Below are 26,886 nucleotides of genomic sequence, written 5' to 3'. Positions count from 1 at the left end.
CCCAAGTTAAGAACTTCATGTTATAAACTGATTCCTGAAGATAGCACTTAGAACCTGATGCAAGGAATTTCCACAGTCTAGAAGGGTCATAAATTGGGATAATCGCATTAAGCTCTTTGAATAGATGTGTACTGTTTTCATTCCCCTGTGGCTCTGGGATATTATTAATAATTGGCATATTCTTTTCTTCCCCATAACCTCTGGTTAAAATAAAATGTCTCCACTGATATTTCATTAAATTGCTTATTTAATTTAAATTATGTACATTTTCCAAAAATAGACAACTAAAATAAGTGACCTGTTTCAGGGAATGTAAATTATTTTCAGAATTTCAGAAATTGAAAAGGGATAAGAGGAAGGAGAAAATGCTGGGCTGGTGTGAAGCGATAGCCCGTAACCCTCACAGAATTCCAAACAACACCCGAACACCTGAGATCTCAGGGGATTTGGCTGATGCCTCACAAACCTCCACATTGGTGAGTGAAAAGATATTTTTACCTCAAAATAGCTCTTATGTAAATGGATACTAAGGTAATGGGGAGAGGGGTGACTTTCTAAGTACACTGTTATTCTTGTTTATAAGAGTACTTGCATTTGTATTATATTGCTCATATAGATTTTTTATTTAATGAATATTAACAGAAATATCAATGCCATATAATAATTACATTTAATTCAGATTAAATATTTTCTTTTTCTTTCTATTTTTTTACCCTTCCGTTATATTATAGATGTTTAAGAGATATTTAGTACATATCTTGTATTCTATACTTGTGTAATGGAATCAATGGAGCAAAACAAGTAGAGTTACCCAAAAACAATGAAAAATCAGAATCACATATTTTAATATATATTACAAGATGTCTGAAAAAGGCATTCAAAATTATAACTTCTTTATAAAATTATGAATCAAATAATTGCATAAATGATATGAAAACAATTTAGTATTATACTCCTTTATGTTTAGTTTTCTTCTTTAAGTTCAAATGCTAAGCCTCAGCTAGTCATTATTCTGCAGCAATTAGGAAAAGAAAACTCATTAGCCAAAGGAGTTTTACATGTTCTTTGTTTAGATTTTTGCTGCAAAATTCTTCATTTTGATTTAAAGAAGGATTTAGTCTAAGTTTTATTTCAACATATTATAAAAGTTTTAGTTATTGTTTTACCCTGTTGTAAAAATAAGTGTTTTCATTAGCCTAATTTATTAGCCGATGAATATATAATTAAATATGAGCAAAGATTTTAGGTTTGTTTTTAACTTTTGAGTCATTTGATAATTTCTGCTATTTTACATAGAAATAATGATCTTGTGCAAACATTGAGTGGATATAAGAGAAACCATCTCAAGGAATAGGCTTCAGTTGACAAAATATAGGTGTAAGAGTGTAGCTCAAATTTCATCACCTTAGATTGTGGGGAAGGAGCTGAGGGTGTGGAGAAATGTGGGCAAAGCAATTGAATGGTCGAAGTTCTAGGGAGTGGATTCTTTGAAATTGTCATCTGCACTGTTTCATCTCATTCTTTTTGTAAATTATTACTTTCAGTAAAACTGCTTGGATTATGTTAACACCATTGAAACACATTACACATTATTTCATAAAGCTGGACTTTGTCAGGTATCATGCAGTAGCTAGAAATTAAAAAAAAAAGACTTCTGTGTTTTCATTAAAGTGGCTTTAGTGCTTAATTCCTATTTCATGGCATCAGAGACCAAAACCATAAAAAACCTTGAGCAAACATTTGGCCTGGCTTTCTCTTGTAATTGAGTAACCTAATATTAGCTTCATTTTACAGATGTGTAAAAACTGTAGCCCAAAGAAATTAATTGACTTCACAAGTGTCACTTAGCAAGTAAATGATAAAAGGATTACTCAAGGCTAGGTCGGCTTCTCAAGCCAAGGCTTTTTCTACCACACTGCACTCACTTTCTTGATGACATTTTCTTCCCATTCAAACACTTTTAGTAGAAAAAAAAAAAGACATCATGGTCCCAAATTAATTAAATCTAGTAATGAATCTTAAAATCTAATGCTTTATTGGGGGATAAACTTCAGCCACTGTAACATAACCTCAAAAACTCAGTTTCTTAACATAGAAAAATCAAGTATTTCTTTCTTATGTCATAGCCCATGTGCTCTCCTTGATGTTTCACAGTCAAATGATGACTCAAAAATACAGAATCTTTTCATCTTTTGATGCTGTTTTCTTATGCACATGGCCTCTTGCCTCACTGAGGACAAGCTAGGGACTACATGGGCCATTGTACATGGGCTGGTATGGAGCAGCCTTGGACGTGTGGACATCCTTCCATTGGACAGATACCATTACCTTTGGTAATCAGTAATGGTATGGCCATATCCATGTCCAATTTCCATTATCATTACCATCCTTCCATCTGAACAGTAAGAGAGGCTGGTTAATGTTAGGCAACTATATGACCAGGGAAAGCAGATGGAATTAGTGAGCAATTAGTCCATTTCCTGCACAGCCCACCTTCCTAGATGCCAAATATTCTTGTCATGTTTCTACTCTCTCATGATAAAGGATTATTACATTCCAATAGAGATCACTAAACATTCTTTCGGCCACTGGATTCAACTCAAGTCTATGATGGTGAATCACCTAATAAACTACCTGTATTTTGAAATTGGCTCCCATCACACATTTATACCCAATATACTACTGATAGGGAGTAGGAAGAGGGAAACCACAATAAACACTCATGCCTGGGAAGAGAAAGAATCAGATACATGTGGAATCAGAGGTGAAATCCTACTAGACAGGAATTATAAAGTCTCCCTGAACGAGAGGTCAAGGAGGATCCCTGCACAGGCTTGGTGCATCTCCCTTGTACATGGGTCTCCCTAGCCTCTGGTTATGGCCCCTGGGACGCTTTTCCTTTTCCATTATTCTGCTTCGCATGTGAAGTGAGTAGTGAAGATTGTATAGCCTTTAATATTCTTTCCTGTTTGGGTGAAATTATGGGACCAAGTGTTGTCTTAAGTCTTAAATATTTCAAGAGTCATATTTCTGAGATCGTAGCATTTTACTACTACAGACCTCTGAAATATTCATAGCGTTATGATCTATGTGCCTCCTGATAGTCATATGCCCGGATGAATTCTTTCTTGGATGCCCTGACTTTCTCTTCTCCCATGTTTCCCTCTCAAGATGAACATTATCTTGAATAATAGGGCAGGAGGACCACATACTTTTTTAAAAAAAATTTAACCTTTATTGTCTTTTTTCCATTACAATTCAGACCTCTTATGCCCCCCTCCCCCCAGCAATCACCACACTGGTGTCCATGTCCATGAGTCCTTTTTCCTTTTTGCACAATCCCTCCACCCCCTACTTAACCTGTTTACCAGAGATACATTGTTCAAATCAGAAGTTTTACTTCAGATCTAATTATCACATTTGTCTTGAGTCCCTTCATTCAAATATAAATTTTTGTTGGATCTTTGTTACTCAATACTTATATCAATGTCATGCACCACCATTTGGGGTTTAGAAAAAGCCAGATATTTTGTCCAATAAGCTCTGAAATGTTTGAATCCTGTCTATTCCCAGTTAGATCTATTGTACTTTCACTAGCTGATTCATTTCTGAGCTCATGTTTCTTTTATAACACCTTGCTCAGTGTAGCCAGCAATAGTCAACATGCATTATTAAGTTTTGTTTTTGATCTATTTTGACTTTTGCCAGCCCAGCAGTCCCACTGTCTGCTACTCAAGCTCACTGAAACAGCAGCTTTACTACGAGTTTTGCCGAAACATCAAGCAGATAGGGTTTTCTCCCAATGAAACTGGTTTCCTTGCCACCCACTGCCCAACCATTAAGTGAATGCCACATAGCTTAGATTTCGTTATGATAGTACCAGCCTTCCCCCCCCCCCCCACTACCAATATCTGAATTTGAATAGTTACAAAAGTTAAGTTACCATCAGGAAAACAGAAATCTGTAATTTTAACAGAGAATATAATTCGGAAAATTATTTAACTTGCTGTTGGAAGACTGAAAAAGTCAAGAAGGTATACACAAGTTTGGTAACAGAAAGATGTAACAACCACCATACAGAGGAGTAGCACAGAGAGGAGGCTGGAGTTACTGGAACCTAAAAGGCTGAGGAGGGGCCCCTCAGAACTGCACTTCAGACTCGGGAGGGATGCTTCCCGGCTGCTGCAGGAAACACTGTGGTTCAGAAGAGGGACTCTGAGGATTGAGGACCCAGACTCTCGAAGGGGACGCACTTCTCAATCTTTATATATTCTTGTGGGAGTTGCAATAGAGATAGTTCAAGGAGCGTGAAAAACAGACTTAGGAACTGGACCCAGCTTTCACTGCTGACTTAGAGAAACCTCACTGGGATGGCACTAAGAGAAACTGAGGGCGAACATGAAGCAAGTCCTTTCTCTCATCTCCTGTGTTCTGGTTCCTTTAGCACTAGCATTGGCACAACCTGCCCAAGAGGAAAATGGCAAAGGAGAAATTTGGTTGGAAGTTTCCAGCTCTAGCATCTTAAAACAGAATTTGGAAGAATGGATTCATACATTTCAACAGCTTAATATGATAAAGGTTTGCTTTTGCTCATGACTGTCCAGCTATGAATTCAGGGATCCTTGTTTCTCCCATCTCGTGGGGCCACTATCTTGAACACAGGGCCCCTAAGTTTATCAGATAATGTTAAAAACCAAAAGAAAGCAACTTATACTGACCTTACTGTTAAGCAATTTCCTGAATCAATTCAGAGTTTTGATATTAAACTTAAAATGAAAGCAGGGGAGATCGTAAGAATCAGAATTAGGAAGGTGAAAGATTTTCTGAGGAAAAAAAGTTATGGAAGTCAAAATAGGAAGATCAAAAAATGTCGTAGAAGGTAGTCAGCAACAACTCCAGAGAAAAGTACTTTCTAATAATCAATAGCAATTCTTTGAGGCCATAAATAGAGTCCAGTTGTGCCCCTAAGTGTTTGATCAGGTGATTTGCCACTTCAAAACATGTGTTTACATTTTCCATCCTTCTGTACATGGTCTGGGTTGAGCTGCTTACTGCTTTACAAAAGACTAGAGAGAAGAGACTAGATAAAAAAAGCTTTCAAGGAAAAGTATGTAATACATATGAATAAAACTCAGATGAAAAATGATTTGTAGTAAGATATAGGTGTATAAAGTTTTATAATTTTCAAAGCAATCTTTATGTTCATTGTTTTGTTATAGCTCTCAACCATGCTGAGATGTATACAATACAAATTTAACTATTCAAATGATAATGAAAAGAGTTGTTAAGAATTTAGGTAATTCACTCCAAAGTATAAGGACCCAGGTCTCCTAATTTCTACGTTTACACCCATATGAGAAGTGATACTTCCCATGTTGTTTGCATCTACAACTGAAGATACTGTGTCAAAAGTTAAATAACTCTCCTGAGTAACAAGTAAATTGGTGAATTGGTGAGCCTGATTTCTGTCTGATTTTAAATTCTAAGGCTTTTCCAACTTGCTGTAAACTCTCTCTAGTAAAAAGAAATAGCTTATGGATAATACATACTTAAAATATCAAATTTGAAGTGACTGGACAAAATACCTCTTTACACAACCTGGCAAGTATTAATAAGTGAAACAAGCAGCTAAAATAATTCATGTTTAATTATGTCATAATCTTTTATTTTCAAAATAAAAGTTGTGTTGAAGGTTAAAGTTTCATATTTATTAAGCTTATGAAGAATCAAAACAATGTGCTTTATTTTGACTTCTTTTAGAAGCATGTAGATGGATAGTATGTTTTAATTGAAGAGTCATAACATTATCAGCTTTTTTGTTCTCATTGTTCACATGCTGTATTATTATTTTTTTGATTTTCATTAAACCAGCACACTTGGACATTTCTGTTATATAAAAATAAGTCCCTAAACTTGAGACTTTCTAGAATTCCATTCCTTATGATTTAATGAACACTGGCATACTCTGGATATTATACATAAAATAAATGACTAAATGTATAGAATTCACCTAACTTTCATTAATTATAAGAGATATTAACATTTTAAAAAACAATAATATCACAAAAGAACAAAATTTGATGAAAACCTCAAGGAAAGTAAGTCAGGTGGATATTTTGCTATAGACAGATGAGTCTATAGCCAAGTTATTGCCAAGTTATTGACAAAACTTGTAAAAGTGAGGTGGAGTATCATTTGCTTTTGGAAATAGTCATATCCGAGTCTAGTAGGTTGAAGTGTTTTGTTAAAAATCAACAAAATGTTTTAAATTATTTGCCTTCATAACATTCAGCAATGGAATTTACTGAATTGAATGGAATTTGGTACATTGAATTTAATATATAATTTTTAATCACCAAATGGGAGTGGAAAATTACATCATTTTGATAAATGACTATAAAATTTAATCCAATGCAACTATCTTTATGCACCGATGTTAACACATAAAACTGATGGAGAAAGTAATCTGCTTCATAAATTAGTAATGTGGAGACAATATTTATTACATAAATTAAGGACATGGGTATGATGACCATATGTGTATTGTTAATGGATCTAGATTATGTGCCTAAAAGTTTCTTTCCCTACATCTTTTCATAGCCAGTGTCTTTATTGAGGACTTGGCATGTCTACCATAACAACCTTGAACTGAGTTGATCCTAATTTTTTACTCATTCACTCCTTACCAATTATGGTTTTCTTTTTTCATAAACTCATCTTTATCTGAAAATATTTATAGAGGTATAATGGTTAATTTTCTATATTTTTACACTAGATTATAAGATGAAAAAATGGAAGGTCTGTCCTATTTACCTCTGTATCTCTGTTGTGTGGAACATAAGAAGAACTTAACACAATTTGTGGGATGGATAAACAGTTTGAGCAAAGAGCATTTACTGAACAAAAATGAGATTGCTCTTTGTTCATAAAGCCTATTAAGTACAATATTTCATATATTAAATACCTTCTTCTTATTAGAAATGCCAGATGCCTTAAAAGATGGAAGAACTAATTTTAAAAATCAAAGAATTCTGAGATGATTTCTATGACATACAGAGTTAAAGTTTTAGAAGATTATGATTATAAAAAGTACATTCTGTTGTAAAAAAATTCTGCCTTTGATAAAAATTTAGAATATTGCAGATACTTTTCTTAATGTATAAAAGAGTAAAATATAACGTTGTTCTTAATAAGAAATTATGTTTACCAATTTATATTTACCAGTGTCATCTTCCTCACCCTCCAATAATTTTGATTGTCTACTTTTAGTCTTACCAGGCTAAAGGAAATCCCATATATGCCTACAGCAAATGGGCTGGTATTGCCCCACAAACATCACCTCTCTATAAGGTAAATACAAAGAGGAGTTTGAGTATATTAAGTTTCTCATTAAACCTATTGACTTATTTTCAACTGGCTTGGCCTTACTTCATTTAGTCGCTGAGCAAGAGAGCCAGTTGTTTATTGTGCAAAGGAATTTATACATTCTGAAAATAAATTATATCAGGGCAAATAGAGTTTTCAGGAGTTTTAAAAACTCATTTTCTTTCTCCTTTTAATTCTTTCTTATTTGATCATTTATCAGTTATTGTTTGTAATAGCTATTATAAAGCCTTTACTAAGTACTGCCAAAGGCAATAGTGAATAAAATCCAAATTTTTACTAGAATAACTATAAAAAACAAATAAGGGAAATTAAATAAAAGACGTTATGCCTTCAAGAGCTTTGATTTTTGTAAAAAAAAAAGCAAAATCATTAAAAATATATTCCATTGGTTGCTATGGAAACAGATCGAAGAGTGCAAAGGAGGAGACTGACGCTTCAAACATCACACCATGAAGAAAAATTACATTCTCTGTGCTGCTGAAAGTCGCATATTAACTTTAATTGTATAGTTACAGAACAATGTCAAAACATGAATATTCGCAATAGTAATAATTGAGCTAAAAATGCCCCTCATAAGAAGAGATCTTTTCCTCTGGGGAGTAAATCATGAGTTCATGTTCACAGCCGCTCTATATCAAAGTGTGTCATGTCTGTCTGATTAATTTAGATATAAATTAATTGTGAACTCCTCAGAAAAATGCCAAATTCTCAATAGTTATTTAATTCTACTCTCTGTGTAGTGTTTAGAACACATGAGATTTTAAAAATCCTAATTTCATTATCTGAGGACCAATGGGCAAAGTTGTGTACACCCAAACAGGAGAGACCTGGTGAGTACAGGCAGAATTGAGGAAAACTATTTCTCTCCACTCAAAAATGACACAGATGGTAAGCATTTTTTTGTCCTTGCTTTGGTGGGAGTGTTGTTATGCTTTATGGAAGGAGATTGGGCAGCAACAATTAGGTTGAAATTTGTTAGCTTGTTTTGCCCTCAGAATAAAAAATGTAACCTGGAAATAAGTAGAACATTCATTCAGAGTGAAACTGAAGGACTCCAGAGCTGTTTCTGCACAACGGTCTTCTTATTCAAAAGACAAAGCAGCGCAGAATTACCAGATAAATTTATATCTCAAAACTCAATAAATATACAACAATAGTATTCTTAATGCTTATTTTATGCCAAAATGTTTAGACAAGTATCGTGAAACTTCATGATGACTCTGAAAGTAGGTATTACTGTTCTTGTTACACAGATTTAAAAAATAAGGTTCAGAAAGATTAGGTCAGTGGCAGAGCGGGAGTTCAGAGTCCTAAATATATCCAGTCTTCTATGCTACTTCACAGGGAATGCTTTGTTCATATAAATATTTGACAGATGGTTCCATGATATAACATGACACGACTATTTACCTATAACACGTACTCTCATAATTCACCATTCCAGTGATTGTACTGCCTAATGAGTGGATTGTTTGGTATTCAAGGTTGTTTGTTGTTGAGTTATAATTTGGGACTCCAGAGCTGTCTGTTATCAAGGAATAAATCAGGGAAATAAATTACAGAGATAATGAAGGATTCAGAATTATTTGAATCATAGTAACTACCCACTTTAGAAAGTATCTTCATTTATTATTTAACTACTCTTGATTTAGAGTCAACTATGTACCAAGCACTATGCAATCAATAAATAATATTGGGGGGGGGGAAGGGACACAGTCCTTATCCTCAAGACCCAAATAAATGAAGTATTTAAAGAAAACAAATAAATGAATGGATCTAGAGGAGGATGGGGAGTAAACAAAAGGGCCTTGGAAGGGCCTGTAATGGGGTACCTAACCCAGTTGTAGGGAGTCAAGTGTTTCCCAAGCAACACTAAGAGCTGGTAATAGAAGGGAAATGATGGTAAAGAGAGAAGAGAGAGGGGCATTCTATTACGCTGGCTAAACCATTTATCATGTAAATTGTGTTCTGCTTACTTTGAAAACATTTTATGTACTTGTTGTGGTAAGTAAATAGAACCATCTTAGGATGAGTTAGAGAAATACACTTAACCTAATACAATATTGTACTTTCTATTGTTAGTGGAATTAACTAAATACTTTGGTAAAATGTATTCAGCTTTAATATCCAACATGTAGCATTTCCATTGGCTCACTTGACAAAACACACGGTGGGAAAATTATACAATAAAAGCCAACATCTGTTGAATACATACTATGTACCAGGCACTGTTCTGAGCACCTGATGTGTTACCAACTCATTTAATCCTTACTACAGCACTATGTGAAATGAATAAAATCCCTATTCTGCAGAGTAAAGGCTGAAAAGATAAAAACACAGACTTTATTAAAGGAATAAATTTTAATTTTAATCTGAATAAACTTAATTCTGATTCAAATTCAAATCTGATTTTGTTGCATACTTTTTTCTACAAACAAAATGATTATTTAAATAAGTAAATATCTTAGCATATATATTCTTTGGCTTGCACACTTTTTTTGATTAGAGTGCAGTGTGTTGAATCTAATGATATAAAATAAAATGTATATATATATTATACATTTATATGTAAAATGCATTATACATTTTTATGTGTTTATATATTATACATTTATATATTTACATATATAAATGTTTATTTATATATAAATACAATATAGTCTCCATTTCACAGGTAGAAAAACTAAGGTTTTGGCTAAATATCTTGCCCAAGAGGATTCATTAGGATTTGAAGTATCTCAGTTTAGTATATTTATATATCAGTGGTATTTTCTTCTTATACCTTTATTTGGACCTACTAAATGTTAAAGTGCAAACTAAATGCAGCTGTAAATAGTGTTTAAAATGAATTATGAGATTAAAAAAATCCCTGTTGAAAAATACCTCTAAAAAAATGTTTCCTGTTGAGTCTATATTGAAATAATTGGTTGATTATCCTCATGGATACTAAAAACTATCAACTATATTTCTAGAATAATAAACAAGGTTATTTAATAGATTCTCTTGCACATGCTTAATTTGTTTTAACTATTTATCACAATATCAATCAGTAAAATGTCTGGTCAACATACAAAGCCAATTCGTTAGGTTAAAAGCCAAAAGCAACCTGTTAGTTGATGGCCCATTAAATAATTTTTATATCACCGTAGTAATTGTCAACTGTAATTATTAGGTGGAATAATCCATGAGTACAGCTTTGTGATTTTACATTAAGAAACCAGCAACTCAAATGCAGAAATCAGAACTTAGTCACCTGCTTTTTATGTGTTTGATGCAGCCCACAGGAATAAAATTTAATTTAACGATCCAGTAATTCTTTAAAGATAAAAAATGAAATAGCTTTTACTCTGAAGTTACCAACTTGTCAGCTTTCAACAGACACATTGTCACATCAACCAAATTTTATTATATATATTGTGACGAGACTACAAACAGAAATTGGTTGTCTTGTTTTCATGGGTTGAATAATTTCATCTATGGAAATTAGACAAACCAACAGTAGGCATAATGTTGCTGATGTTGTTATTGCCTCTTACTATGTAAGAATAAACTTAAAAATTAGTGCAGTTATATGAATAGGGTTTTATCACATCCTGGAACTATACTGTTCACTATATTTTCTGAAATGTCTTATGATTAGCTCCACTGCCAATAGCTGGTATTAATTTTTTTTAGAGTCATACACTAAGTGAAAGACATTAAAAAAAAAGATGCATTCTTTTACCTAGTCTTCATGTGATGTGTTTGCTAACCTTTACATAACTATTAATACATTGATTTTGCTACGCACAAGTAGATAGCAGAGCAGAGATTAAAAATAAGTCTGCTTCTCCATAAATAAAATTGATTTTATTCTTCCTTCTTATTTAAAAGGGATCAAGTGATGTTTCCTTATTGGATTAAAAGTGTCTCTCTCAAATCTTTGACTTTTCTTTCAACACTTGCCTTTCTACTCAAATATCTACTTCCCATTCAACATAGTGATTTGTACTCTCCTTCCTGAGACCCCAGCAGACTCTGTAAAAATACAAAAAGAAATAAATTCACAACAGTAAAAAAGGATTTTAACAAATTTCAGAAGTATAGAAAGCAGAATTATTTCATTTCTCTATCAGTTTTAGTAATCATTGTTTTCTAGAAATGTGGCCATTTCATCCAAATGATATTAGATTCTTAAACTTATTAGTGTAAATTTGGTCATATTATTCTTTAAATGACTACACAATCTATAATGATGTTATCCTTTACTTTCCAATATTGGTATGTTTTTACTAGTTTCTTTTCTTAGTGCTATTTCATGCTAATTCTGACCAATATTTTCTAAAGGACAAATTTTATACTTTGCCAATTTTCTATTTTGTTTGTTTTTATCTTAACCACTCTATTGAGATATATTTTAAACAATATTTAAGTCCACCCATTTAAAGTATACCTTTTAATAATTTTTAGTGGTATATTTAGTATATAATTTTTAATAATTTTTAGTTATATCTGTATTATATTTACAGAGCAACACCAGTGTAATCTGATTTTAGAGCATATTCAGCATCCCCAAAAAAGAAATTTGTATCCATTAGCAGTCACTCAACAATTCTCCTTCAAACCCCCCAGGTACAGGCAACTACTTAATCTACTCTGCTTCAATAGGTTTGTATATTCTAGGTATCTCACACAAACAATTTTTTTGAGCTTCATTCATGTTGTAGCATTATCAGTACTTCATTCCTTTTATTGCCAAAATATTACATTGTATGAATACACCACATTTTCCTACTCTTTAATCACTTGTTTTGGGTTGTTTCCACTTCTTGGTTATTGTGAATAATACTGGTGTTAACATTTATTACAAGTATTTATAAACAAATATTTTCATTTTCTTGGTTAGATATTCACAGGTAGAATCTTTTGATCAAGTAGTAACTATAATTAACAATTTGAGGAACTGCCAACATGTTTTTCATTTTAAATTCCCAACAGGAACTAGAAGAGTTTCAATTTCTCTTCATTCTCTCCAGCATTTGTTATTGTCTGTTTTTTTGACTGCAGCTGTCTTTGTGGGTGTGATGTTTCATTGTGATATTGATTTTTAATTTGTCTAATGACTAGTGTTGTGAGTCTCTTTTCCTATGTTTGTTAGCCACCATATATTTTCTTTGGAGAAATGTCTATTCAGTTATTTTTTTATGGAAGAATTGTTAAGAGTTCTTCATAGGTTCTGGACACAAATCCCCTATATATGATTCTGTATATGAAAATATTTGTGAATATTTTCTCCCAGTTTATAAAATACCTTTTCAGTTTCTTGATGACATTCTTTGAAGCACAACAGCTTTTCATGTGGATGAAATCTAATTTATCACTTTTTCTCTTTTATTGCTTCTCTTTTAATAAACAATCACTGCCTAGCCAAAGATCACAAAGATTTATCCCTGTGCTTTCTTCTTAAAGTTTTATAGTTTTAACTCTTACACTTAGGTCTGTAAGCCACTTTGAGTTCATCTTTGCACATGGTAAAAAGTAGGGATCCACATTCATTAATTTGAATATAGTTATTCCCGCAATCCAGTTGTTCTAGCACCATCTGTTGCTACCTAGAAAGACGATTCTTTCCCTATTCAATTGTCTTGGTCCTTATATATTTGTTTTTAATTATTTTGTTCTTTTGATTAATGTTTTCTGTATTCTATTTTTTAAGTTGATTTTAGAGAGGGGGGGTGAGGTAGGGGGAAGAGACAGGGAAACAGAAACATTGATTTGTTGTTCCACTCATTTATGCATTTATTGGTTGCTTTTTGTTATGTTCATTGACTGGAGATTGAACCTGTAACATTGGCATATCGAGACAACACCCTAAACTAATTCACTTTGGGTTCAATCTGTTGCTCATCTTCTAATTTCATCTGAGACAGATACTGAGATCATTGAATACCAACTTTCTTCTTTTTTACTAAGGCATTTTCAGGCTATAGATTTCTTTCTAAGTGTAACTTTTCCTTTATTGCTATGTGATATAAGAAATATGTTTATTTTTTAAATTATCATTTGATTCAAAATAGTTTCATGCTTCCAGTGAGTTTTTTTTTTAAGCCATAGCATATTAGAAGTATATTTCTAAGCTTTCAAACTTTTGGGGAATTTTTTAGTTATTATTTTATTATTGATTTTAATCCTTTGAAATTTACTCAGATTGCTTTATTTCCCACCAAATTGTAATATTGGCAAATGTACTATGTGTACTTAAAAAGTACATGTATTTTGTAGTTGTCAAGTGTAGTGTTTTATCATTATCAATTAGTTCCAGTCTCTCATATAGCAGAGAGACCAAAGTTCATATTTTTCAAGTATACTATATCCCCACTGATTTTTATTTTGGTTGGCTTATTCTAACGGTTTGTTCCACAGAGGTGTATTAATATCTTCCACTATAATTATAAGTTTATCTTTTTAATTTTATTGATTTTGCTTTGTTTTGAAGCTATAATATTGGTTGCATAAAATTTTATTTATATTTTTCTCATATAGTGAGCATTTTATAATTATAAAATGTTCTTTACTCCAAATAATGATCCTTTACTTAGAGTCTACTTTGAAATTAGTTTAGCTATACTAACTTTATTTTTGTTAGTTTTTATATAATATATATTTTTACATTCTTAACACTTTCATTTTTCTCTATTATTAAATTTAAGTTGCCTCACATATATCTAATATTGTACTTTTTTAATCCACATAGAAAATACTTACTTTTCAGTTGAGTTTAACATAATGGCTTTTAATTTTGGTGTTTAAATCTACTATTTTACTATTTTTGCATCTGTGCCAATCTTTGCTCCTTTTATCTTTATTTGAACCATAGCTCTGCCACTTCCTACTAGTGTAGTCATAAACAAATTAAGATTCAGAATGTTTAAATGATTTCACCAAGTCTAACAGCACTGGATCAGGAATTCAGTACTTCCAGATCCCAATACTGCCTCTAATTTTGAGTCATTGTATTTTCAATTCTGATTCTGCCACCAACTAGTATTGAGTAGTTAACTTCCCTGTGATGGTTAACTGTATGGTGTTTTTAAATATTCCTCCCCAAACAATGAATTCTTATCTTTCTAAAACAATCCTATGGTCTATTTCGAGAAATTATTAAAATCCATATTAAAATAGTTTGTTTCAACTTGCTCATGTAAAATTCAGCCTCCTCAGGTGGTTCTTCCGTAACTCTGAGTTTTCCAGGGGGCCAATTCTCATGAGCTCAGAAGTCCTCCTTCCCTTCCTTCCCTCCTTCTTTTTTCTGTTATAGCCCTATGATGAACGAACCTTTGCGCCTTTTCCTGCCAAGGGTCCATTCGGAATCACTGATTTTGGAGAGGGCACTTTCCTCTGCTAACGATTACTATTTCTACCACCTTAGGCCAGAAAGACTCTTCTCATTCTTTGTCTCCCACTACCTATCTCAGGGGTGGAACTTTATTCCTCATAGCAGAGAGACCAAGGTTAATCTTTAAACAGCCTGAAAGTTCAGGGCCAAGAGTGAGTGTGCATCACAACATAAATTACAGCTATCATGGAGGTATTGATCTGAAGATGGGTCCCTATAAAGCCAGATCCTTCCAGTTACATGGAAATATTGACACAGAACTCAAAGGGATTTGCCGCTTAGGATGTTCTGTCCAAGAACAAGACATGGTGGCATGGTGGTCATCACAAGGTACTTTTATTTACTTGCAACAAGTAAAGGAGACAGGGGATTCATATCCAAAGTGTGCACTCTCTCTCTCTCTCTCTTTTTCTCTCTCTCTCTTTCTCTCTCTGTTCAGCCATTGCTTATACACACTATTTGGTCAATTACATATTGATTTATTCTTTGCAGTTGACCATTTGACTAGACTTAATTCCCTTAATCCCAATTCCCACCCCCTTGAGTTTCTTTCAAACTCATCCTGTTTATAGCTGCATCTGCAAAACATTGTGCTACATTTTAACATTTAGCAAGAAGAACATTTAGTAATACCATTTAGAATTGCCAAGACTTTGAGGCCCTTGTCCTATCTAACTTCATCAGTGGAAACATTCTAGAGAACTAATTCCATGCTAATTCCTGACACTAGAAAAAGAAAGAAATTTTCATCCAATCTTGCCTAAGACCATCATTTGTTGCCCATCACCAGCTTCTTCCAATGGGAATGGTGCCAAGCTAAGCACAGTTCATTTTTACTTTTCTTCCAAGAGATACTTTATTACATTGTTTTTCCCATTTTACAGATGAGGAAGCTTGGATGAAGACATTTCAAGAAAATTTTCCCTTGTCATTAAGCCAGATAATTACAGGAAAAAAATTTTAAAAGTATGTTAAATTAAATCTTTGTATAAACTAATTCTACATGCTTTTGTAAATTACATGTAGAATCATTGACTTTGAGATACAGAGCCAAAATCCATAGATGAGCTGCACTATTCATCTGCCTGCCTGTCTAGTAAGATTTTTGTCTCTGGGATTTTAAGAACCCTGGATGTGGTCTTACCAATATCTATACATTTATTATAAATTACAATAAAAATGTTATCTAACTATTATAATTTATTTTCTATAAATATTTCTATGCATTAACAATAATAACATAGGTTATTATAACTATGCAGGAGGCTGTACTGATCTGAGCATACAAGGTAAAACTATGAAGAGATTGATTTACGATCCAATACGTGAAAAAGTTTGACTTTTTCATAATACTTTATAGAAGTTGAGCAAACACAATAAATCATGTGTGTCCTATGTTAGTTATATATATCACAAAGATTATTTGGAAGGACATAAATCAGTCTTATAATTTCTCAATTAATATGGTTATTTGGCAGGGCTTTATCAGGGGACCAATTCCTGCTACTATTCTGCTAAAGTTACAACTTTGGTGTACATAAAACAAGGCTGTTTTTCACATGCTTTTATTTCTGTGTCAAGTATGAAATTAACTCAGGTGCTGATTTACAAGTACAATTTTTTGTTTTGTTTTGTTCTTGGTAAAGAACATACTGTCTCTCTCTTCCAAAACAAAGTGAAGTACACAATACATATTGCAACTGTTTTTTTCTTTTTAATGTAACCAGACAACACAGCATATGTTGGCAGATGTTCATTGTTTTTCGCTTGTCGGAAGGGGTTAAAAATGAAATCAGGATTCCTAATTGTCCCTATTGTGGAACAATTGGACTTGATGATGAAATTGCAGTTCACTGTGTTGTACTTCTAATTGCCTTAGGAAAGCTTTGATTAATGTTATACAAGGGTGTGCACAATAAACTGAAATGCATTATTCCACAATAATTGTCCCCATTTCCATTGAAATCTCTGAATTATGTCCACTTTATTAAGTTGTCTTTCTAAATAAAACAACATGTTCCACAGCATGCTATTCTTTTCACACAAGAGTAACCCAGATCACTTAATCTAAGGTAAAAACAATAAGTAATATTTCTGATCAAACTTTAAACTGAGGTAGATGAAGGAAATTAAAACAAATTTTTCCAGTTCAGAGAGTTTTTTTTGTTTTGTTTGGGGTTTATTATGAATTTGCTGATATAAAGGATGTGTAGCACATTATTCACAATTAGTAATATAACAATTACACTTTAAAATATGCAATCCTTTTTATTGTAATTTCCCTATAACCAACAGATATAACTGATGCTCTCAGATTCATTAAAAGCATGTTGTATCTGTAGTCAGTATATTATGAATAGCAAAAAAATTGAGGAAATATTCTTCTAGTATTTGATAACTGTTAACTGATACAGAAAAGAAGTTGCCCACATTGCTGGTGAAGGAGTAAACTCTGATATACATCTTCATTATTTCACTTACTCAATAATGTAAAAGTAAATATCAACCAGTATTTATGTTTGGAACTATATTCATTCATCAACTATAACCATAGGTTGGCTGCAATACAAAAAGCATGGTATAAATCAGTTTGAGGAGTTTTTACTAGGTCTTTCTTGTTTTCTCAAATGAGCTATAATAATAAGAAAAACAACTTAATTTTTCATGTTACTGTCACAGTAGCTTGTTTTATTCTCATATCAATTACATGTATTATGGAGGACAGATATTATTACCTCCATTATACAAACAAGAGAGGCTTGAAGATTAAGAAATTTATTCAGGGTCACATAACTCAAGAAGGACAAGATCAGCCTTGGGATCATATCACCCTGAATCTCCATCTTGTTGAGTCCTTACTTGTTCTTTATTCCTATGAATTCTATGTCTGTATGAAAGGCATCACAATTTATTCACTTGCCCACATTAGAAAGTGCATCGCTTCCTGACATGTACCTCCCACCTCTATGCACTGTCTTATCAAATTTACCACAGGTGCATCTTTCCCATTTGTCCTCAGTTCAGTTCATGTCTCTCTCATATCTGCCCTGTCATATTTCAGTAGCTTCACAATTTGTCTTTCTGCTTCCAGGTCTTACTGGAACTTTTGAACTTTGCTTGAAACTTGTCTTTTCAAATCAAATATTAGAACCCAGTGCTTTAAAAACAGCAATGGATCAGAACTGCCTATGGCATGAATTCTGAGCTTGTTAGTATAACGTATGAAGAAGGAACTTCACACTCAAGTTCTGTATTTACTATCATGAATCCCTTATAGTTCAAGTTCTGCCACACCAAAGAATTGCCACATATGATGAAACAAACAAACAAACAAACAAACAAACAAAAACCACCCAGAAATTCTCCATACTACCTGACAAATGCCTCTGGACCATTTTCTGTTGCCTTCCATTGTCTTTATGGATTAACTTTTCTGCTTCCATTTTCTCTGAAATCTAATTGACAGTTTGGCTTTTTATTTTCTTTGACTTCTGTTTGGATTTGGATTTGGTAAATAGACTGGCTTTGGACTTTAGACTTGGTACTAACCTGGCAACTCTGGAGTGTTTTGCCCGGAAAATTCCCTTGGTTCTCACAATGGGAAATTTGGTTGAGAGGCATCAACTCCTCACTTTTTTTATCAGTGAGGGTTCAGTGCAGGGAACAGAAACTACTCAAGGGAGTTAGTTAAGATGGGAATTAAGTTGTTGGAGGGCTGAAGAAATTTTCAGCTGAGCTTCTTGGAAATAATCCCAGAACTACATTCGCTGGCCCACTAGACAGAGTGCTAAGTCTGAGATCACTTTTTGTGCTTGACCACGCAGGAGCAAGAGCCCCCACCTGCACTATCACAACTGCCTCTCAGAATCTATAACACTCGTAACAGAGATTTCACTGCTTCTGCTCGGGAACCTTAACAGGTTCACAACCTTGACTGAAAGCAGCAACTACCATGCAAGCACTAAAAAGAAGAGCTCATTTCAATTTACCTAAATCTCAGCACAGCATGTGGTTGATGTACCTAATCTGCACAGAGAACCCTAGTTGCAAGGGAATCTGGAAAAAGCAGTTTTTAGGTTTCTGAATCAGGAAGGAAGGAAGGCAGGAGGGAAGGAGAAAAGGAGGGAGGGGGAAGGGAAGGAGGGAGGAAGGAGGCTGAGCGAGCCAGTCCGGGGTCCTCAGCATCCTTCCAACTTGACCTCCTGTGCCACTTCTCTGACAGCCCCAACATGCCTTTTCTCTGCCCTCTGTACTTTCTTTCGGGTATAGTTTCCTCCTTTGCATGACCCATCCATATACTATGATTGTGCCAACAAATACATACATATATTTAAAGAAAGGTAGGAAAAAAGAAACACTTTTGAGTTTATTAGGCATTGTTAGATCTTGTCTGCATTTATTTTCCAAATAGAAAAGCAAGTAAGAAACTGAAATTAAATATAAAATTAATCCCATTTGTGGAATGCTCAAACATTTTGAATCACACTTTTGGAGGCTTTAATTAAAGTGTTCACAATTCAAACTTACCCACAAAATCCTGGCATTTCAACATTGCTCCAGGCTATAAACAATATGTTTCAGAAACTAAACCAAGAACTGGACTATTTAGATAAAATCTATCTGCTATTTGAAAAATTAGCTTCAGAAAATTAGGAAGTCAGGTGAGGCTAAGTTATTAACCTTTCTCCTGGAAAAGGTGAGAGGGTATTTCCTGTGCATAGGGGCCTCAGATCCAATTGTTTGTCTAATTAATTTATCCACAAACATAGCCGTTCACATTCAACTCAGTACAGAACTATGAGAAAAATTTAAATCCGTAATGTGCGCGTGCATTTCTGAAAGTACCATTCACAGATGGAGGTTTGTGTTTTCTTGTTGGTGTATGCACGGTCACCATCCAGCCCAGGGAGGTGCGGCCTCCATTCTGTCTTCCCTTTCGTCCGGGCCTACGTGCACTTTCTAGAAACCGAGGGTAGGGCCACTGTGTAGTGTGAGAAGAGCAGTTAGGACCCTTGGAATCTTCTGAATATTGAAGTTTCTTGATGTGTGGCCTAAACTGGCATGTATGAAAATGTGTAAGTCAGAAAGGAGAGTCATAAATATGCTAGTGATACAAAATGTCTGTAGTAGGTTTTATGAGATGATATTCAAGAAGCCAGAAGTTTTGGTTTTTACATTTAATAAAATAAGACCTCTGGCTTTTCTCTGCCTCTATAATGAAGGGTAAGGATAGAAAAATTCTTAATCACCCATTTTCAAGATATGGTGGTATCAACTGAATGAAAAAAAGTTTAGGCTGGAGTGAATAAAAATCATGTGTTTAAGGACAGGATTGCAAGCCAGGAGGCACAGATGCAGGCAACAACTCAAATTGTGCTCCAGGAAAGATGAGGAAAACCAGAGCTTTTACCACAAGTTGTAAAAAAGGAACTTCTCTTACTGACTCTCGCACATGGTGTGATGGCTAATTCAGAAAAGACTGGTCGGTTGGTGGAAAGAATCTGAGGTAAGCAAATTTTAGAATGCGATAAGGCAGTTAAGGCATTCCAAGAGTTCCAACCTCATGTAGGTCCTCAGTACAAGTGAAGGGTGCTGGCTGTTGAAATGGTTTGGCTCCTTTCGAGGTGAAGGGGGAGCATGGTCTGGTTGCCATGGTAAGGAGAAATTAAAGTTCATGATGCGGTTTCTCCACTGGTTCAAAAGTTCTAAAGTTCACAAGTGGGATGAGTACAAGGCAATCTGTTTCCATGGCTTTCCAACTCCATTTTTGTTCTTTTGACATAATGACTCTGTCATGATAATTTTTACAGTGGCGTTGAACAAACCAAGCTCCTCTGAAAAAAGTAAGTTCTTAGAAAATCCAGAGCAAATAGGCACATGTACAAGGAGCTCTGCGATCCTTGTTAGGGGCCTGCAAAGGCTGTCTTCTGCTTTGAACAGAAGATTCAAGATGTGAAAGTTATCATTATTTCGGATGAATTTGTCTTCCAAAAAAAAAAATCCAGAACACCCAGCATTTGTTTTTTAATCTGTTTTCTCCTCATGCATAACACACATTCACATCGCCAGAATATCTAGTGTTCAGAGTGGAGGGAGGAACTAAAATAGTGTTTTATTTTCTACTGTGCATTGCTTTACCAACCATTTTTTCCTTACAAGTTGTTTTTGAAGCCCTGTTTGTATGTGTGCATAACACTGAATGTATATTTTTTGTTTTGAACTCAAATACCCCCTTATGTCTCTTTTGATATCAACTTTAATTCTTTACCAAAAAAGTAATTTCTTTTACAAATAGAACTTCAAATACATCAGTGAATATCTTTTTAATTTAGTATTTTTAAAATATTCATTTTAATCCCAAAACGTGCCTCCGTTCAGCTTCATTATTTAGAAGTTATGTTTATATAAGAAAAATAACCACAGAATGTAATTTCATAATAACTAAAATATTAGGTTTTATTTTTTAAATGAGAAAGTAAGAATTATATGAAATTTCATATGAAATATGAAAGTATGAAAACCAGACGAATGTCAAGACAGTTATTTCTCATGCCTCTTTGTACTCTATTGGTATCTGTCATGATGCTTTCATAGAGTTAAGAGCAAGTATTAACAAAACACGGGACATTTAAAAGGTAAACCAAAAGCAAAATGTTTTCAATCCGATGGACATCAGCATCACCTGAGAAATCCGTACAGGGGTTTGCTGATGTGTGTGTGTGTGTTTGCTGGGGGTAGAATACCTATAGTTGTGCTTCATCTCAGTACATGAATTGGCATCCCTGGCATGTATTCTAGAAAGACACTTATACCAGACCCTGATTTTACTTTAGGTTTGTGCTTCTTTAGCTATATTGGTTTAAAAGTCTCCATACAAGATATACTGGCAGTATGTCTAAATTCATAATCATTCAATTTCAATTTTGCAAATCAGGTTCAGTTTTGCAAAATAAAGTTCAGTTTGTGCATAGTGTACAAAGGATTAGCAGAAACATCTATAACTTACAAAGCATCTCTGGAGTACAGCCAGGATAAACTTCATTGGCTGTAATAGAAAAAGTTTCTATTTCTGTCAGCTTTGTCTTATTAAATGCTAACCGTGTGACAAGCACTGGGCTGAGGGTCACTCTTTGCTTTTAAGAACACTCTTGCCTCAAAGGAACTTACAGGCACAAAAGGAGGAACATTTAATTCAGTGTCAGAAATAATTCAGTTATCATTATTCTAACCAATTTATCTACTGAACAAATATATGTATCCTGTCCATTAAAGTAGAAATGTAATCCAGCTATTACAAAGCCATTATCTGACCTCGGTTTTTATTTTTATAATGTCATTAATTTGGGTAATCCCCTACAAAAAGTATCAGGTGTTATAACTTTCAGCTAGTTTTTGATCACTAAAATGGCTAGTTTTCTCTCCCCAAGGCTCTCCTAATCCAATGAAGAAAATGTCAGTATGTTGGTCAGAAATCTGGTTACTGAAAGACAAGTTGCATACAGCATCAATCTGCTTAGAAGAGGTTCCTAGGTAAAGAGCTCTGTGCCACTACTTATCTTATTTTCAGCCTACAATAAAAGGAGACATTCATGACCACCTCCCTCTCAGAACTGAAATGAGAATGAGTATAATATGGATACTTTTAGTTTCACTTGGTAATAGCAGCCAAAAAAAAAAAAAGTAGATGTTTTCATTAATGATTCCCTTTTTCATTCTAGAAAATTAAAATGTTCATTTCTTCTACATGCAAAAGGAACATAAGTTTACATCAATTTTCCCAGTTTTTCTTTGTGGGAATTGTAAAATAATTCCTCAATACTATTATTTATAAATTAGATTTTTAACTATTATTTCTCTGTTGTGCCTCCTTTGACTGTGTTGTTACTCTGCTGGGAACAACCCTATAGACTTCCTGGCCACGCCCTGAATTACCCGTGGACAGACAGAATTAAGCATAAATATTATGCTGTCACAGCAGGCTTTCTACCCTTTCAAAGCAGGGTCCTCCTGTTATTCGGTACCACGCCTATTGTTTCCCCATAGCGCTTGGTATGTTTTCTAATTATTTAATATATATGTTTATTTACTTGTATTTGTTTCTGCTTCTCATGAACTCGATGAAGCGAGGTGTATGTTGGTTTTGCTAAATATTATAACCTAGTGCCAAATACAACACATTTGGAATCTTAGTAAATATTTATTATATAAATAAATACTACTTGAATATTCTTTAATTTAATGAAATCTATGTTTATGGACAACTCTAGGGTACTCAATTTGATAGCGGTACGAATTTGAGAATCACTGTATAAAATACTGCAAAGCTTTCCATCAAGAAGGGGAATCAGAGCATAAAATTTCAAAAGTGAAAACTCAAAGTAATTAATTGTGATAGGTTTTATCATTTTACCAATTTCCTTCCATGTCTGCTGCCAGTAGCAGCATGAGGATGTGAAGTTGGCGGAGGAAACTTGCTCTGTGCTTCCTTTTGCCAAAGGAGCCTCTGTTTCCTGACATGGGAGCCACAGACTCTGCTTTCCCACAGTGGGGTTGTAACTGAGTGGTTCTCTTTTCTGAGCCAGTGAAAAGAAAAACTATTTCTCCAGGGCCTTGGCAATAAGTAAAGATTTCTTTACTTATTTACGAATTTGAAGCTGCAATTTTCCACCTTCATGGTCTTTTGTTCTACAATGTATGCCTTTTCTTTGATTTGCAGAATTAGTCATTTCTCAATGAAATTGAGAAAGAAATGATAAATTAGAACCTAAAAGCTAATTAAGGTGGTCACTTTTTAATCCTTGTAATAAAATTTTCATGTTTAATTTTTACTTTATATTCTTTGAACTTACAAATTTTTATCCCATAGTATTTTGAAATTTACCTCACAGTGTCCATGACTTAATTTCCATAAATTTACTAGCCTTATGATTGAAATTATATTTTCCAGGATTCTACAAATATTTATAAAACACCTACTTTTGCCAGCCCTGTACTAGGCATTGGCTGTACATAATTTTTACCTCATGGTCTAATTGGAGAAACATCCATTAGTTCAATAACCAAACACAGATAAAGTATAAATGTGAAATTGTGGTAGATATTAGAGAGGAGTGGCAATTCTGATAAAAATACATAGAATCAGAAAATAAGACTGTCTTTGAGGAGCAACTTGTGTTGAGATCAGAAAGGTAAGACTTAATTGGAACAAAGAAGGAAGGGAAGTATGCCCCAGAATCAGGAAACCATGTGCAAACCATGGTAAACAAAGATTACAATGTGTGTGAGACCTAGTGGGCCAGCAAGATTGGAACAAAAAGAGCCAGCCAGTGCACTGTGAGCTGATGCTAGAGATGTAGGGCAGGGCCAGCCTGAACAGCATAGGCTAGGATGATGAGCTTACCTTTTATTCCAAGAACAATAACAGATATTAAACAGGTAGGTGGCATGATTACATTAATATTTGCGCATTTTTTTTAAAAAAAAAGGTCATCCTGCAGTACAGAAAATAAAGCAGGATAAGAACTGATTATGGGAAGAATACTTAGGAAGTTATTCCGCTATCCCAGGGAGGAGATGAAATCATTGTTGTATATGAGGGATTGGAGGAGATAGGGTGTTATCAGAAATTTGATGAGAATTTCATTTTAAATGGTTGTGGTGAATTGAAAAGAAAGTTTTCAGAGAGACAGTTGGGTTTACAGAAGGTATTTTAGGGCATTTTTTGTTTGGTAATCCGTAATTTATGATGGAATTAATATGTCCTGTTGTGAAACTCTCTCAAGCAGTGCTTTGCTGCTCTGGGGATGTCACAGCTGTGCAGTGGTTTTGTCCAGGCCGGTGGTTCTACCATCCCAGTGCAATGAAAGACAGAGAGCCATCAGAGAGTATGTTATTAAAATAAAAACTATAGACTATCACCTTGATAGGAGGGGAAGTGAAGAAAGTAGAGAGGATAAAAGACTGGGATACCGAAGTGTATTTTAAAAATAGTTGTAGTGGGTATTGTTGAATAATAAATGTGGATTTGGAAATGCATTCATTGGAGATGATGGCAAATCCACATTAACACTCCAGTATGGATGGCTGGCAAGAGAGAGAAGAGCATTGGGGATAAGGAGGCCATGGTGATGATGAATCATTGGGATAAATATTATCATTAGACAGATAAGTAGCAGGATCTGAGCCAGAAGAGACCCCGGTGAGCCTGGGGCCAGAGTCTTTGACGACAGAGAAATGAACAGGATGTCTGCAGACCTTAACTATGAAGAGGTAGTAAACATGATGGCACGTGCTTCAAAAAGAGAGGGAACCAGATGGGAACTCTAACGGGGAGTATGAAGAATGCCAATTTCTCTTCTTGAACATGAAATTCATAGGATGGTTGAGAAAATAGCCAACATTGAACAACTGGTGTCTTCAGAGGCAAACCAAAATTCAGCAGAGACATGGAGGGGAGGGCATGCGGAGCACAGCAGGTTCTGAGTGACGGTTCAAACCTGTGGAAGGGTTTGTGGAGGGGGAGTATCAAAGGTGGAGCTGGGAACAAACAAGGCCAGAGAAATTATGGCAGTGGTGTACTTGATTTGAAATTATTAAGAGGTATCAGTATTATTAAGAGGTATCAGAAAAGTATTTTCTAACCAAAAGTAAATATTAATTCTCATTGATTTAAAATGCAAATATTATGGCATGCATTTCTTACATTTGTCAAGATTCATGAAACACGAACAAAAGAATATTGTACAAAACCCCACAGGATCAACAAGATAATCTTTTATTATCCTTCACTTTAAAAGAAACCCAATTAAAACATAATAATGAATAAAAAGAAACTACTGAAATAGCAGTAAATGAAGCAACCTAGAACAAACTGAAACTGCTCAGTAGTAATTTCATTGTAGGTACCTTTGCAAGTGGCTTCCAAACCCTTGACAGGGATGCCATCAAATCCTGATCAATATATAAATTTTATTTTAATTCAATTGAGTGTATGTACTGTTTGGGTGCTATCTTATTAAGCATGGTATTCAACAATGCTTAATGAGATAATTAAATGTAGTTTACAATTGTGAAAACTACCTCCTATGAGAGAGTAAAGAGATACAATGAGGGAAAAATTTTGTACCAAGGAAAGGATGAGCTTTCTGAAACATGTGATACTTGCAAAACAGTGTGGTCAAGAGGACAACCAGGGTGGAAGGGTTAAACAAAATGAAAAGTAGAAAATTGGGGAGACATTGTTTTATTGTAATTTTGAATGAGTTACAAATATTGAAGACATGTCAAGTATTATTTTTCATCTCATGACTATTTCCAAAATATGTTGGCATTTGAAGCCATGCAACTCATGTAAAATTGCTGAGAAAGTAATGGACAAAGCCAAAGCATACGGTAGAGTAGAGAGTGAATCAGTTTGGGATCGGAAAGATCCAAGTCACCACTTACTAGCTGTGAGTCTTGACCAGGTCAGCCAGAGCCTTTGAACCTCAGCTTCCTGGGAGCTCAGCTGGAAGGGGTAAGTGAAATGACATGCATAGTATATGACACAATGCCTGACACACAGGAGCTGCTCAGTAACCTGTCATGGAGGTCGTGTGGTATCATCACTGGTCATGGGCTTGGAAACCAGACCTCTGGTTTCAGATCCCAACTCTGCGCCTTACTCGGCTTGTAATTTTGGGCAAGTCATTTATCTTTCCTGCAATTCGGTGTTCTCTTCTGCAAATGCAGATAATAATATCACATATCTCAAAGGGTTGTTTTCAGAATGTAATGAACTTATATGCCTTTTTGAAAACAGCCTGATGCATGTTAAGTATCCAACAAATATTTACTTGTAAAAATAGTATTAAAAGTAATTAATTGTGAAATAATAGTAACTAATAAAAATTATTATTAATAGTATCATTAAGGATCATTTGTTACAGTACCCAGTCAAGAAGGAGAAAATGTATGAAGGTAAAGAGCTCCCATTGAACTACATTTTTTTTTTTAAATATCACACTAAGGTATTATTTTATTCATCCGATGTGGCCTATATATATTTGGAAGATCAATGTAATTCATAGTAATGATCTTCCAAGAGGCACGTAAAACTATATGAGAAGTAATCTCCTGCTTATTGA

At 34.2% G+C, this 26,886-nt stretch overlaps 1 protein-coding gene across 1 annotated transcript in view; it reads left to right on the top strand.

The window, feature by feature from the left end:
- Positions 1–365: 365 nt before the first annotated feature.
- MARCHF1 (membrane associated ring-CH-type finger 1) overlaps positions 366–26,886 on the top strand; it is a 240,864-nt gene continuing 214,343 nt past the window's right edge. The window contains 1 exon segment of the mRNA XM_054576114.1: positions 366–476. Within this exon segment, the coding sequence (XP_054432089.1) occupies positions 366–476 (111 nt within the window).

Source organism: Pteronotus mesoamericanus, unplaced genomic scaffold, assembly GCF_021234165.1.
Source record: "Pteronotus mesoamericanus isolate MK-2021 breed Mesoamerican mustached bat unplaced genomic scaffold, CSHL_Meso_final contig_32, whole genome shotgun sequence".
NCBI classification, from domain to species: domain Eukaryota; kingdom Metazoa; phylum Chordata; class Mammalia; order Chiroptera; family Mormoopidae; genus Pteronotus; species Pteronotus mesoamericanus.
The sequence above is the reverse complement of the archived record's forward strand: the minus strand, read 5'-3'. Positions and strand labels throughout refer to the sequence as shown.